The sequence below is a fragment of the Leptonotus elevatus genome, chromosome 1 (genome assembly GCF_054856555.1).
Source record: "Leptonotus elevatus isolate MCC_2025b chromosome 1, RoL_Lele_1.0, whole genome shotgun sequence".
Classification (NCBI taxonomy): Eukaryota; Metazoa; Chordata; class Actinopteri; order Syngnathiformes; family Syngnathidae; genus Leptonotus; species Leptonotus elevatus.
This window is the reverse complement of record NC_141239.1, coordinates 32,097,856-32,114,587: the sequence shown is the minus strand read 5'-3', so window position 1 is coordinate 32,114,587 and position 16,732 is coordinate 32,097,856. Positions and strand designations below refer to the sequence as shown.

Genomic DNA, 16,732 nt, shown 5'->3' with positions numbered 1-16,732 from the left:
AGACATGTTCCACTGATCTGTACAGATCATACGAAAGACATGCCTCATTTTACACAGACTCAACTCTGGTCACTACAATCAAAAAGTATTATTGAGGAGAAATTAAAAAAAAATCACAGTCATTCTAAAAGTAACTCTTTGCCCACCCCAGTGTCATATCAAAGTGTTTGGCTCTTAATGGGCAGGCTTAGGGTGGATTTGTCCATTTATGACAACGGCACATTAACTTCAGCATCTCATCTCATGACAGTGACCTGCTGGCTAACCCTCGTATTAAATTAAGCCCCCTGTGGTGGACCCACTTAGTGACGAGGGGCCTTGCCAACCAACAGCCCACCCACTGCCAATGCCTAACTGTCGTTTATTTCCCGTCGTGAACATTTTGCACCATAGCTGCAGTCAGCAATGAGGTCTGTGGTGTGGCTCATTTTTTAAGTGGTAAAGATAATAAGTTAATCAAGTTGTATTTTTATATTTAGGAAAGGATTCATCCATCCATTTTCTTAACCTACTTGTCCTCACAAGGGTCACGGGGGGCGCTGGAGCCTATCCCAGCTGGCTTCGGGCAGTAGGCGGGGTACACCCTGAATTGGTTGCCAGCCAATCGCAGGGCACACAGAGACGAACAACCATCCACACTCACAATCACACCTATGGACAATTTTGGAGTGTTCAATTAACCTGCCATGCATGTCTTTGGAATGTGGGAGGAAACCGGAGTACCCGGAGAAAACCCACGCAAGCACGGGGAGAATATGCAAACTCCACCCAGGAAGGCCGAAGCCCGGACTCGATCTCACGTCCTCTGCACTGGGAGGCAGTTGTGCTAACCAGTCATCCATCGTGCCGCCAAATGGATTCATAAATGATTTTTTTTTTATTCTAAAGGATCTCTTTTAACTTCTAGAGTAGAGCCTTCAATTCATCCATCCATTTTCTCTGACTTATCCAGGTCATTGTTTTAAAAGTGAATACATTGTGAAAATAGGAATTTAGAGTAACATTTACAATCAGCAAACAACATATAACAGCAGTTTTTTGGGGGGTAATTTCCAGCCAGCCTAACTTGAGCTAATCTAGGCTGAACATTGTATTTTTAAGAGAGACCACTATTTTTACTACTTTAGATTGGTTACTAAATTGTAAAAAAATAACAGACGCTGACTGGACTGACCAATTGCGTGGATTTGTGCACAAATACTGCATGACATTGACCAAATTTGGACATACACTGCAAGAGGCTTTCAGTCATAAGTGACGAAATGTGAGGTCATTGCACAAGCCTGCAAAATAGTACTCATTTTCACCATGATATCACCAAGTTGTAGCAAAACCGGCAACCGCATGCTAACCTTCGACCCCCTCACAAGTTCTTAACCTGATTGAAAAGAAAAGGGATGAGCTCCTCTTGTTTGTTGAATTGGTTTATTTACTCTCTTTTGCCAAAAAAGTTTAAAAAATGAAATTAAAATAAAAGACTTGAGCAGTTATGCTATCAGCTAACAATTTTTTTAACTCATTCCTTCCCAGCCATTTTCACTGAATCAAACCCCCTTTGCTCCCGGCTGTTTTACTGGATTTTGACTGATTTTGCAAGGCTAGGAATATTGTGTTCTATTGCTATAAAAACATGAAACTTACCAAAAGAAAGATTAGTTTCTTCTTTCATCAGGAAAAAAAAGTATATTTGTATTTGTTTCCATTTTGCAGCAATTAGCATTAGAATATAGCTAACAAACAAACCTGTTCAAAACAGAGCTTTTTTAAAACATGATCCTAGTTGATCTCTTATACTGCTGCCACCTGCTGGTCGTTTTTTGTAATAACTACCATTGCTTAAAGCGACCTCTTCAGGTCAGAGGCTGCATCAAAAAGCTTTAGCATAAAACAACATAATAAACGTCTAAATACGTTTCTGGGACCATGGCAAATATAGCATTTGTGTACGTTTTTGGGACAAATGAGATGACTATGCAGTAGGGATGTTCAATACAACTTTTTTTTTCTGACCGATACCATTAGGAGTATTCACTTGAGTACATAACAATACAGACTACCAATAGCACGAGTGTTTTTGATGCATCCAATGTTAATTTGAAGACTTTTTTGATGATTGGCCGGTGTCAAACTGCCGCACTGTAGCGCCAACTACTGCCTTGGAGGACTTACTTTATGCGAGTTTTTTTTTCCCCTTTAAGTATTGCTGGCTGGTATTGGTAGCTTTCATGAGTACCCGATACATTGAAATAAGGCTGATATCATACCAGGCATCAATACTTTACCATATTAAAATACCCACACTAAATACATCATAGTTATAGTAAGTTCAACCATTATTTTGTTGAGTTTGCATTATGAACATTTTTTGTGCCTGGAAAAAAATTCCCCCCTATTAAAAACCTCTTGGACTGTACAGTATACTCCAGCGTATTTAGCTCATCCAAGCAAAAGAAAAGCCAACAGGTCAAGCCACAAGGCAGATTTGTTGAGGGCAGGTCAAGTAGATGGTGCCCTTGTGTAGCGTCATCAAGTTGAAGATTAAACTCTGCCACAACAACACATCTATAAACCCTTGAGAGAGAGAGATTTCACATGTGAGTTGGGACGATACGACCCTGTGCCGCAATTGGAAGCCACAATCCTCAAGGAAATGTGACCTCAATTCTATGCTCTGCGCTGCTCGCTTTTTGTTGTTTAATCGAAAAGTACAAAAAAATAAGGTAATCCCCTCCTGCGGTGGAAAAATCCCAGCAAAGCTCAGCTTACTGTATTGTTTTGTGGCTTGACATGCAATGTCATGTCATGACATGACCACATCAGGAAACTTCAACAGGACACTTTCCACTCCAAAAGCCATCTGTCTTAGTATGAGAGCGGTAATACATGTGTTTCCGTTGACCCCACTATCCATCTTCTGCTCCGTGTGTCTCCAAATTAATCACAGCCGCCCCGCCTTCTTTTGCAACACCTTCGTGTTGTCTGGCCTTTCGGAAAGCTCCAGGCATCGCCCCCTCCGCTGCAATCAGATTCATGTTCTGATGATAAATCCGGCGCGCTTCCACCTGTGACGCGTCACGAAAGAGCACCTATGATTTATGAGCCTCATCCGAGCCGGAACAAAAGGCAGACACAGAGCCAGCGCTCGGGAGTGCAACTTGAGGGCAGATAAAGCAACATTAGCCCCAGGAGAGGCTGAAGCCTTGTACTCTCTTTGCTTTGCCGTGTCACCCAGACAGATAAGTGGTGCGCGCGCGTGTGTGTAAAATTAAGGAGTGCATTCGCTGGAAATGAAAGCATGCAGGCACTCACTAGACTGCATTCTGTATAGGTGTGACTCCAGACAAATGTATGTGGGTTTTTTTACGTCAATTAAAATACAGGAACAACTTGTGCAAAAAGGCAGTTTGAAATGATTATACGCCAGAAGCAAGGTTGGACTGGCACAAAAAAATAACTAAAAAATCAGCCCTGACATTTTGGCTTAGGCTCTCTTAGGCTTTGACTCTTGCCTGACATGTAGTTCTGCCATTGATGTTAATTGATGATGTTTCAGTTTGCTATCTATATTCGAAATGAATTAATGGCTGGTCCCTCTAAATTGTGATCCGGTCTCTTGGGGTAAAATGAAGGAAAATAATAATTAAAAAGCACTACATCAGCCCCAAAAGAGGCTGGCCCAGCGAGCATCTGCCCTGTATGACAGATGGCCAGTCCAGCCCTGGCATTGGGTTTATATGTGAATGGACAGGGAGAGTGTGATGATGTGACAAACTAATTGATTTGGTTTCACAGCTTAAGAATTTTGTCAGTCTGTGTTGATTTGAGCGGGGATCAACTATTGTACATTAAAAATGGATTTTGCCAGTCATTTGAGAGCATTTTGACTGATCTTTCAGAATAGTATTCTGTGACAATTTAAGGCAAATCTCTTCTTTTGCCTGAAAACAGTTGGTTTCTAGCTTGATCTATTCTTTAGTTACCAGCTGTAGAACAAAGTTTAGGTTCACCAAAACCCCCGGTTCCTGACCAAAAAGCTGAGAAAATTAGCTTTTTGTGAGAAGAAACATGTCAAGCAGAATAGTGACTTTGATGGTAATATATATATATATATATATATATATATTTGCTTTTGCTCAAACTAGTAAACAACAAAAACAAGTCAAAGAAAGGGCTTTTGATGATAAAATAAGGATCCAGCCATACTAGGGGTGTAACAAAAAACAATTCGAATTGGAAAATTGGTTTGATTTAAAAGACCGCTTTAAAACACTTTGCCACGTTATCCAAAAACAACCCCGACAGGACCAGACGATTTCGAGCATTTTAATTCATTTTTCAAGGCAAACAGAATATTGTGTGCTATGACTACATAAATATGAAATTGAATAAACATGAACGATCGCGTTCCATTCTTTCATTAGAAAAATAAAGTATGTTTCTACCTTATTCCGTTCTTTAGTGATCACCATTTGAAAATCGTTTTTATGAGTGACATTGAGCGAAAATTGAAAAGATAAGGAGAAAACAAGCTTTTTGTGAAAATATCAATTTTCTGCACAACAGTGACTTTGACACTAATATTTTTTGTTGAGTGACACTCTGTGAATTAGATTTAATGTGACAAAGGCTTTGATCATTCACATCCTTATAAACGTTCTATTTCATCAGATTCGTCATGTTTCATTGTAACTTCATACTACCGAGAGCCCATTGAAAAGAGATACAATGCTGCCATCTGCTGGCCATAGTTAGTGGGTGTTTTTTTTTATTTCACAAGCCCATTGACTAAGGCAAACGTCAATTAACGTTTTTGGCGGCATTCATTTAGATTTTAGTATACATCATTAAATGTTTTTGGCGGTAAAACAGTTAAAATATATCATAATATATATGGAATCCTCTTTTATTTGAGAGATACAACATATTTGAAGGAGATGCCAAACTTACAGGAGCCTAACTGAGAAGTTCATTCATATTGTAAAATACAACAAGAAACTCATTGTATCATACCTGCTCAAAATGAGCCATACCATTTCAAATCCAATCGTAATCCCACCGAATCAAGCCAAATAGAATCTTTTCACTTTAAAATTGAACCATCCTTGAATCGTACCACACCCCATTACCGAGATACTGTCAAAACGTTTTGTATTGGAAAGGTGCTGACCCTCTTAAAGGCACTGTGAGTAATAAGTGACCACTAGATGCATAGATAGCATAGCATAGAATGCAGCCACAGCGCATACATTTAGAAGCACGCACACGACGGTGGGTCAGAGGGACAGCAGTCCGCAAGCATACCACCAAATATTATTTTGCGTGAGTAAACGAGCATCTCGGCGAGTGACGGCGACTTGGCAGCCAGTGTGAAGCCCAGCAAGCGATTCCAAAAGATCCAGCGAGCCGGATTTAGCCAGAGCAGCTAGCGAGATTTAGTCTGAGCCATGGGCTGGAGTGGCTAACCAGAGCGGCTAGCGGGAGAAGCTAGTAAAAAAAAAAAAGCTAGTAAAGCAGAACGTGACAAGAGATAAGAGCCCGAATCACGGGATGCAACGATGACAACCTACAGGCCCCAGCTGTGGAAGGTAAGCGGCAGTCCACCCATTGGGTAAGCACCACCCGGCCTAACTATGTTCGCCAAGTTGTCCTTTGTGCATCCCTAGCAGGAAGATAGCGGCGAAACTTGGCAGCCTCTTGTAAGGTGAGACTCCAGTCATGTAATATAATCAATGAATAGTAGATCAAAAAAATTTGTTTTAATGTATGTTGATGTGATGGAACATAAATTTGTTTGCATATTAGTGAAATCAAGAGTTTTTTTTTAATTGAATGAATTATTATTAGTTCAGCACTAGATGGCGCTAAAAAAACTGTATTTTTAATCCTAACGATAAATGATGCTGATGATTATAGGTGGGGGGGGATTGTCTAATGCTACGTTCAGACCAAGCCGAAAATAGCGCGACGCTACGCTGGTCTCGCGCTTGTTTGTTCGCGGGGTTCTCAATGGGATTTGTTTCGCTCCGCGCCGCTTCGGCAGGTGGTGCTAACTTTATTGTAGCACTGCTAGCTGGCTTCGACAATTAAACAAACAAACTCACCAGATTAGCCAACCTTTACGCTTCTTCCTCCAACCAATCTCCTTTTTGGCCCGGTCCCGGTACACGTAACTCGCCGTGTCGTACAGCTCCGGGTGTCTGCAAACTGCGACGATCAAGCTATCCTCCATTGCTATGCTACACGTTCTGCAACCGCTTCCTGTGTTTCGTCTGTGACGTATTTGGTGACGTGGACTATCTCGTTACCGATTGGCTGTCGCTGACGCGAGGGCGTCAAAAGTTTAATTCAACCAACGGCGGCGAAATGGGCGAAGTAGCGAAATGATCGCCGGAAACAGGCCAAACGCACCACCCGGCACGCCATCGCGCGAAAATTAGCATATTCGCCAATGTTGAAAAATATTAACTTTCTTCGTTTTTCGCATCGTGGCCTGATAGGCTGAAATATGTGCCACATTGACTTCGGGGATGGACTACGTCATACACAGCATCCTGTCGTCACCTGCGTGCAACAACACGGGCAGCCACTTAATACCCCCGTAAAAAAATGTATCGGGTACAACGCATGTTTTTCAATAAATACATAAAAACACACGTGGGCTTTGTTTTGAAACAAGAAAAAAGTATTTATCGCGGAGAAGCAAAATAAAGTTATAATATCCCACGGCAGGGGATGCAATTTTTGTACGGGGGTATATACTTTTGGCACGACAGCGGAACACTTCCCCCTATTTTGGTGTGAACATAGCATAAAGTGCTTCTGACTTGTTCCAGTGTGCTTGTGTAGCGTAATCCGTTTCCAATGATATCTATTATTTATTTATCCCACGGAGTTCTGTCCACCGGCTGCGTTCTCTGTGTATCTGACGAGTCACGTCGATGTGTGCACGTCGGTAGTTTTGTTATCTGCTATTTTGCACATCATTTAAAAAAACAAACAAAAAACATTCTGGCTGCGCAGCGACTTTTATGTCAGGGAGTTCCGGCAAGAAATTCTAGCCACTTTCACCCCTGAGCATAATGCAAGTTTGCCTCAAATCCATAATTAACAATTTTAAAAGTGACACCCGGGAGCAATATTTGGCCACTTCTGCGTTTTCTGCATGGACATAATCAATGGAATAATTGATAAGTTAATACATTTTTTAAAAGATTTCTTACAGCCCTAGTGATGAGGTTTATGTTGCCATGTACGTAATATTTCACACGCATGCTAACACATGCACACAAACTGTATGTCGTTGGCTCCCTCCCATTGCAAGGTCTAACAACAAAGCAGCATCGGCCAGCCAATTATCTATGAAGTGCACACAGAAGCTCAGCAAAGGATGTAACAAGAGCATGAACGTTTCACCCACACATGAGCGTCACTCCTTCCCAGTGTTGCTCTCTCGTGTCAACATCAAGTTGAATTGCTGCAACATCTTTACTCAACAGCATCCTGTTACTGCAGCTTGTGCGCCGACTTCATTAGACAGCCTTGCAAGGTTTGGCTTTCCCTGCTAGACTCACCCACGCTGGTGATCTTCTGCGTCACCAGGTCCAGGAGCAGCGCGTCCAGCACCGGGTTGTGTCTGGCGTACAGCTCGTAGCGGTTGATGCCGATGTGGAAACGCAGCCAGTTGGGGTACAACTCGGCCGTCGTCTCTGCCACTGGGGCGCTCTCCTCATCCTGCACGTTGCCGTCTTCAGTGGGCCTGGACAAAAAGGAGGATGAGAAGAGAGAAGTCAGACTTTTGATTTACCTCGGCATTGGCATCCAGTTCTCTTTTTCATGCTTCCACTAAACAAGCATAATCGAATAACAATGCAAGGTGATGAATCAGAGACTTTGTGACCGGAAAGGAGATGTAATCACAAGGTAATGAATCAGAGGTGTCATGACTATAAAGAAGATGCAAGTGGATCAAATAAAGAAACTTTACAAAGGAGTTAGTAGTTAGACACTTTTGCTGATTTAGCGACCCCCAAATAACCGCTGCAACAAAATGCAGGTAACTAGTGATGTTTTTCGGGAGTGATTTGATGATTTTCATCTCAAAATCAGTAGAGCTCCTCCTCGGACAAAACAAGGTCTTGACAAAAAGGCTCTCAAAAGCTTCTTTGTTGTTGTTGTAATGTACTATACATTTAATTGTAATTATCAGTTAGTTGGGTTCCTGTTTGATAGAGCAAAATTAAGCCGAAGTATCATATAGACAAGGAATGGATGGATGGATGGATGGATGGATGAACTTTATGAGTGAACACATGGACAAATGGATGGATATGGACATATGGATAGAAGGATGATTAATACAAAATAAATAAATACAATTATACAAAAATAAATTTATGGATGATTGTAGCTGGGGTTATAGTTATAGTAGATCAAACTATATGGACAGGTGAAGACAGACAGACAGACAGAAAGACAGACAGAAAGACAGACAGGATGAGAGATGGAAAGATTAGAAAGATATTAGAGTTAAAGTAATTTACCATCCTTGTTGGTCAGTCGCTTTAGGATAAAATCTGATATCCGTGTTTACGTTAAACAAAGTGTCCCGCTCCGTCAGAGGCGGAAGTCCAATCCGATACAGAGGATGCTCAAAGAGATCCACAAGTCGGGATGCACCGGGACCGGGTCCGGCCACCGTCCGACCCCCGTTCGCCTCGCCAATGAGCGGCTTGTGCTCATCCGCCTTCCCCGCCGAGACGTCGGCGTCCGTCCTCCTCCGGTGGGACTCCGCAGCTCGCTGGCCGGTCCCCGCGCTCTTCTCCCGAGACTGCAGGGTTGTGTGGTTGGAGTTGGGCTCGCTACTGAAATCCTGAAGAATTCGCAGCGTGTGCTTGTTGGGCCACGCGCCGGCGTCGGCCGCCGAACTGACACGCTGCTGTTTGGCCCAGCCCGGCGACTCCGAGCCGGCGTGGCGGGCGCACTGGCAGCCGCTGTCCTCGCTGTCCGCTCCCGACGTCCTCTTCTCCAGTTTGGGCAGCAAGTCTATCATGATGTGCACCGTGCACGCCACGAGGAACACCGTGAGGAGCAAGACTCTGAATTTACGAAACATGATCGTTCTTTGTTGTTTTGGTCACTAAAAATCAGCTTACGCGCACCTTACACTGGCGTCAACTGGATTCCTTGCTCGGGTCAAAAAGTCCATCGTGTTATTTAATCTACAACAGTCCAAGTAGTTTTAACTAAACAGGTGAATGGTCCGAGACATCGTCCAGCCTCCGCGTTCACATATATGTGATCTTAATCCATTGCGCTAGTAAATTCTAATAATAAAAACAGATACAGTCCACAAAACAAAGTAGTCCTGTAAAAGATAAAAAAGGATGATGATATTCCGTGTAAATAACAGCTGATCCGCTCGGATGCTGAGCAGTCGTGAGCTTGACCGAAGTCAGCGACGTTTAGAGCGGCCGACAGGTGCGAGCATCCCCCTCAAGCCTGGAGGTCTTTCCGCTGCCTTGTCTCCCTTCCAAGTGTGCATCCTCCGTGGATGTGTGGAATTATAGGAACGAAGCCTCGTGGAGTCCAGCCTCTGTGGTGTCATGAGGAGGAAGCGATTGGCTGCACATGCAAGCGGCGCTTGTGACATGCACAACACCAGCTCCCACACAGGAAAGCCTTGCAGGCTGTACCGCTGACGGCCGCCACCAGAGAACGCTAACACGCCCAAGACTACATTTATTTCAAAGTAAATGTCATCAGAAAACTCTACTTAAATAGCAGCATATATTATAGAGCTATATTGTACTATTCTATGAAAATCTGTATGTGGTCATTCTCATAGGGTTTCTATAAGAATGACCACATAGATTTTCATAGTAACTTGGGAAACAAACGAGACAGATGTCTGTCAAATACTAATTCCTAATGGTGAGATACAAAATAAAATAACAAATTCGAATTGGGTCATTTCATTCGGTTCCATTTCGGCTCGCAAATGGCCATTCTTTGAATAGCTCTTTTTTAAATTTTCATGTTCAATTATCTAGCCACGTTGTAATAATGTGGATTCTAATTCAAATATGGACAAAGAATATGACATCAAAATAATAACACAACACTATACAGTTGATTAGATTTTCCAGAATATGACAACTTATTCCATAATGGAAGTAAAATGGCTTCAATAAAACATTAAAACCTCAAAAAATGTTTCTTCCTATTCAGGTTATCTTTCATCTGTAACCATTAATCATCTTCGCTTGTATTACAAGCCTCCTCCCGAGCTATTATTTGGTATTCGCAGCAAACACAATCTTCAGAGTAAATCAATTAGAAGTGGATTACTTGGAGATTTGAAAAGAAAATCTATGTAATCAGTTTGCCTTGTGACACGCCCACCGAATTATGCAGCGGCTTTCAGCTCAGGTGCACAGTCATTTTATTGTTGCGCTTGATTTGATCAAAAGCAAACAAAACAATGTCTTACAGCTAACAAGCCATCAAGTCACTCCTATCGAATGTGTGATTGATCCTATTAAACACAACATTCCGTAGCTTTCTGAAAGCATGGATCGTATGATTGGCTTCAGCTCAAAGACGAATACAATCTAACGCTGAGGAAATCTGCGCCACTATGATGCACTGTATTGCTGCAATCATCAAACTTAAAGTAGCTTTCTGCTCCTTAAATCCAATCCTGAAAAAAACTTGCTCCAAACTTGGATGAGAGTTTAGGCCACACATTTTGCAAGTCTGGATACATTACTATTGATTATGAAGAAAGGACATCATTCATCTCTTAAAAGCAAATGAAAGATTGTGCGGCATTTAATTTTTTTATTTTTTATTGATTTGGACTTACCCATAGTAGGTCGGTTGTTGGTTAGAATGCATTCCTGTGATTAATATTAATATTTAAATAAAATAGAGTGTAAGCTCAATTGTCATACATAATGTGCACCAGGTTACTGGCCAACCACCCATTTCTTTGTATTTAGATTTCCATTCCCATAGAAGATAATGAAAATCTAATTAATCTATGCAACACTCAAACTGCTGCCATCTTAAAAACCTTTTTAACGTTCATTAAAAATAATGTTCACATGTAATTCCTTTTTTTTTTTTTTTTTTTTTTTTTAAATGTCTTGCTTAGAAGGCTGCAGCCATTCGCAGTTCATTTGAGTGGAGTGCTGAAATTGACACAAAATTGCTGCTTCAAACCAAAATGGCTTGATTTCTGAGAAGGGTCCTTGAGACTTTTAGAATTGAGCTCCGCTACACAGCAAAATCGCCAGTGTTAGATTAACACTGAAAGTGTTAAATCTAACACTAGAAAAGTTTATATGTGTCCACACCAATGAGTGTTAATCTGACACTTTTCAAAGTGTTTCTCTTTTTCACACTTAACCAGCGTTACTCCAACACTGCATAATGGTAAAAAATATCTACACTGGTAAACAATGAGTAGTTTTGAAAGTACTCTGCAGTAGTGTCAGTGTTAAACATTTATTTCTGCCAAACTACACTTAACTCTGGTGTTTAAACACTTATGAGTGTATTGCACGAGTGTCAGTGTTAACAATTTAACTCAAGCGACATTTTACTCTAGTAAATGGTACTTCCTTTATATAGCATTTTTCCTCCTTACAAGGCCCTCAAATTGCTTTACATCTTTTATTCTTAATTTTATTTTTTTTATTTAACCAGGAAAATCCCATTGACATCCGCAGATCTCTTTTTCAAGGGGGTCTTGGCCAAGAGGCGCACCACAACACAACACAACACAACACACAGTTAAAACACTAAATAAAAAACAGCAACAGGTTAATGACTTCATTTCCAGGTCCTTTAAAATTTTGACTACCTATTCACCTGATGGCGTAGCATCAGGAGGTTCAGTATCTTGCTCAAGTATACGTTGACATAGTCACAGTGGCCTGGGATCGAACCCATGCTCTCAAGGCGACCACTCTACTGCTGTGCCACGCCACCCTGACAACAACAACTGGATGTATCGCTATTGAAAAGTCGACAGTGCGATGGAAAATTGGAAAGTTTCTCCTTCACCAGAAATGAGGGCGTGGTCAATTTTAACACTCAAGGTAGTGCTATTCAGGTTACACCCAACATCCACCGCAATACTCAAGGATCATTTACTCTGACAGTGTAACTTTTTATCCTAACAGTGTTAAAATAACACTGCTTACTGCATATTTGATCCAACACTGGAAATTTAACACTGAGCGATTTGCTGTGTACAAAAGGCTGCTAAATGTCATGTCTGTCGGTGAAACTGCTGTCAGTGGATTCATATTGTTTTTTTAAGATGGCTCTACAAAGTCACTTTTGTAGGGTTAAATGATGAAAAATAGTGTACGTCAATTTTCACCGGGGATACATGCGCTTTCAAAAATGGATGAGCTTTCCAGCATGTTGCGGTGATTCAGGATATAAATAAACAACCATTCCACCTAATCAGCCATCAAAAATGAACAAAACGCTTACCCTCGACACAGTTGAAAGAAATCATACATTTGTGGGGAGACGATGGAAAAGCATCATTTTTATGGCTGCCTTCCATAAAATCCCAAATACTCAAGCCCCATTAGGCAGTTTTATGAGCCGCATGATTTGTGAACAGCTAATTCCAAGTTGAGAAGCAAATGACTACGCGCGTGTCAGAAACACACAAGTTATAATGGAGGAATAATTTGAACCCAGCAACAGCAATAAACATTTTGTTTGACAAACGGCCCGTCACTGGACTCACTTGGCACGGAGACAGAAGGAATGATGGGCTCCAAGTCGCCTGCAACACAAAAGGAGAAAGTCAGGATGTGTCTGTGCGTGGGTGCATTAACTTGACAATGAAATGAGCTGGAAATTAACTTTTTATTATTATTATTTTTTTTTACGTGGGACACAGCAAGAAAAGAGGCTTAAAACATAGAATTGTCTTTAGCCTGATGAAGTCAAATCTCAAATTTTGTCCCACCTCACAAAATACTGGACTGTACAATATTAAAATACAGTAATGTAGGGGCCTAAGTGATCATAAAAAAAAAAAGCAAAATTCTTTATCATTGGAACTCAGGATTTCACTCAACCATTTTTTTCCCATCCTTAACTCATTCACTGCCATTGACGGCTTTAGACGTCAAAAATTCATTAGAACTATTTCTGTTTAACATTTTTTCCCACTTTTGTTAACAAGAGTATGAAAACCTAGACATTTTTTAAATAATCTTTTTTTTTGTTGAAAAAAAAGAACAAATTATTAAATATTTGGGGCGTCAGGTGATTAATTTTTAATTAATCGCATGGCTTCACTAGTTAACTCACGATTAATCACAAATTTTCTATCTGTTCTAAATGTAAAATATTTTTTTCCCTAGGTTTTCATACTCTTGTTAACAAAAGTGGGAAAAATGTGAAACTAATAGAAATAGTTTAAATGAATTTTTGACGTCTATAGCCGTCGATGGCAGTGAATGAGTTAATTGTAAGCCACTGTATATTACATTGTGCACATGTTGAAACACTAACTGCTCTTTAAATATAGGAAAAGGTAAACATACTTATCTAATGATGCAATTAAAATGTAATGCACATAAGTTAAATATAAAAATGACTCAAATGTTTCAAAACAATCCATTCTTAAACAATTGAATGTAAATCTATTGTGCCGTAGCTACTTATATTAAACACCTGTACTAAAAGGTAAACAATGTAGTGAATGGACAGTACATGAAAAGTACCACACAAAGTAAGAACAAAAATACAAAAACAAAATAAAGTACCGCGCTAAAAATGAATCAGGCTTCATGCTAAAGCTTCATTCTAATATGTTGAACAAAAGTGTATGTTTGAACTGTAGTAAATTTGATTTGCATTGAATTCAGTGATTGTTTTGCGTACCACTAGAGGAGTGGTATTCGTACCACACATTGGGGATCAGCCTGGGTGCACGTCATGACTAAAATTTGAACGTAAAATTGACTTCATTATATTTCCCAGTTTCAATTACCGGGTGCTGGGATTTGAAATTGGAATGTGCCCACTATATTACTATGGCGGCTCATAGTCTTTTTAATACGTAATATGAATTTGCAATAGAAAAGTGTCAGACGAAGTATATTAATGTTTGATTTTGCCAATCACAGCGAGGCGCAGCTTGGGAATAATGAGACGAGTGTCGCGGCGCACTGCATTGCGGAGGCCCCCGCTGCGTTGATCACTTTATCTCAAACACTCACACGCTAAATTGAGCTCCGGGATTTTCAATTAGGTGCAAATCGAGGGTGACCTTGAAAGTCGAGACGCTTGTTTGGGGGAGACGAGCCACACGCGTTGCAAGTGCACTTTTTGAACCCATTTCAACTGGTGGGAAGGCAAGGTTTTAATTACCTGGAAATGGGAGTGGATGTGAGCTGGGTGACAATTTGCTCTTATATGAGCCAAAGCACTCCTGAAGGGAAAAAAACAGAAATGACGCAACGAGGGATAAATGAGCTACACAGGGTGAAATCATGTTTTCCCAAAATATGCTGGTCGAACATAACTTTACATAAGTCATGCAAAGAGTTGAATAACAATTTAGGAATGAAGACACTAAATTGCAGTGCCTTTGAGGTTTCCAGAGACCACAACACTGGATCGTTTCTTTGAGCGCTGAGAAAAAAGTAGCGCATTATTATTACAGACAACTGATCAAGTAGAGAATATCAGCTCAATGCATTCACTTTATTCAAATATCCATGAGCCATTGATTCAGTGTTACGATTTATAGTTTATACTAGTATAGGTTAGTGTGTTGCTTAAATAAAAATACCTCATCTTAAACTTATATACCACTACCTTTTATGCAGTTGCCTCTTATTAGCTAGGATGGTTATTGACCATTAACTCATTCACTGCCATTGACGGCTATTGACGTAAAAAATTAATTTGAACTATTTATATTAATTACAATAAAAAAAAGTTTTTATTGCCTGACACGATTAAAGAAAAGAAAAGATTATTAAAAATTAGGAGCGTCAGGTGATGACATTTTTTTAATCGTAATTAATTGCATGACTTCACAAGTTAACTCACGATTAATCACATTTTTTATAGATCTTCTAAATGTACAATAAAAAATTCTAGGTTTTCATACTCTTGTTAACAAAAATTGAAAAAATGTTAAACTGATAGAAATAGTTAAAATTAATATTTGACGTCTATAACCGTCAATGGCCGTGAATGAGTTAATTTAATTTAATTTACAAAGAAGTATTTGTTTTATACCTTTATGATTTGCAGTAAATTAATATATATTCTATCAACTAATTCGGACCCCTTCAGACCCATAGATGGTCCCAGTGGACATGACATATTCGCTTGTCTAAACCAATAAAATGCATAATTTGGATGATGTCAACACTTAATGGTTAATTATTGGATCTTAGCTAACCAATCACAATCGCAAGTTGATTTGCACGATGTTCAAGTTAAAAATGCTGCATATAAGCTTGGTAAGTTTACAACACGTTACAGACATATTATCCTGGCGTCCACTATAACAACTAAAAACATTAGATAACCCCCCCAGAATTTTCCATGTTGTTCTTATGTGGGAAAAGATTCAAAATCAGCACAAAAAAAAAGAAAAAATAAGAAGTTTTGCCCAGCAGAAGAAATGCGGGTCTGAAGGGGCTGGTAGAATAAAGAATAAAAATGGTTTATTTTGTTTGACAATATCAGAGAGGTAATAATTTAACACGATGTACTGGTGTATCTTTTTTCACCTGTAATGAAAAAAACATATTTTCTGGTATCCATTAAAATTATTTGCTCCAAGAATGAATGTTAATGTACTACATTTGAACCTTGGGAATGAACTCGGAAAACAAAAAGTTCTACGGGCATGTGCATTTTTGCAACAAGGGGCACAAATACAAATAATTAATATGAAACAAATCAACAGGGAGGTAACCCCAACAGCGATATGTTCCGCCCATGCACGGGCAACTCCGGCCACTTTACTGTTATTATCCTCCAATCGGCCACTCATTTTTTTATGATGCTTCGGAACATATTGGAGACTGCCCTTTATGACTTCTGGCACCTTCGGGAGTTATTTTTTACATTTGATTTTACCTACAACTTTGTTGATATCAGTTGACGGCCAATGAAATGATGGATAAATATGCAATCCAGTGTATCAATGATCAATTTAAATGCCATCAATATTCAGGTTAAAGTGAAAATTCAGTTTCTGACAGCTTCGGAATAACCTGTTAAGATGTGTGAGTAGCCTGAGTTACTTCCCTATTGACAATTCCTGGCTTGTGCCACTTTATATGCTAGTCACAGGCAAAAACAATACAAATATGGCAGTTGTTTTCATCGCCTAAGGTGCGTTGCATTGTGGGTAATAACAGAAATGCCCGAATGTTCAGGATTGTCAATATATGCTAATGTGATCGATCCCCATCTAAACCGTGACACACCGATAGCAATTTCTGCTTCTAATATTCTACCATAAATAAAGATTATTAAAGGTCTCATATTATTCAACTTTTCCACATACTAAAATAGTTAAATGTGTAAAAGACGTGTCTGTGACATGCATTCGTCAAAATTGACTTTGGATCTAATATTTTTGCTGTCCTTAAATCAGCCAAAAAACACTCTGTTCAAAACAGCCCGTTTTAGGGGTGTGTCACTTTTATATAAATAGCTGCACCAG

At 39.9% G+C, this 16,732-nt stretch overlaps 1 protein-coding gene across 1 annotated transcript in view; it reads right to left on the bottom strand.

The window, feature by feature from the left end:
• fam20ca (FAM20C golgi associated secretory pathway kinase a) overlaps window positions 1-9,689 on the bottom strand; it is a 42,267-nt gene extending 32,578 nt beyond the window's left edge. Inside the window, exons 1-2 of the mRNA XM_086092591.1 lie at window positions 8,541-9,689; window positions 7,572-7,756 (exon numbers count right to left, since the gene is read on the bottom strand). Coding sequence (XP_085948717.1) covers window positions 7,572-7,756; window positions 8,541-9,112 — 757 coding nt within the window. The 5' untranslated portion in view covers window positions 9,113-9,689. The remainder of the gene's footprint in view (window positions 1-7,571; window positions 7,757-8,540) is intronic.
• Window positions 9,690-16,732: the final 7,043 nt, after the last annotated feature.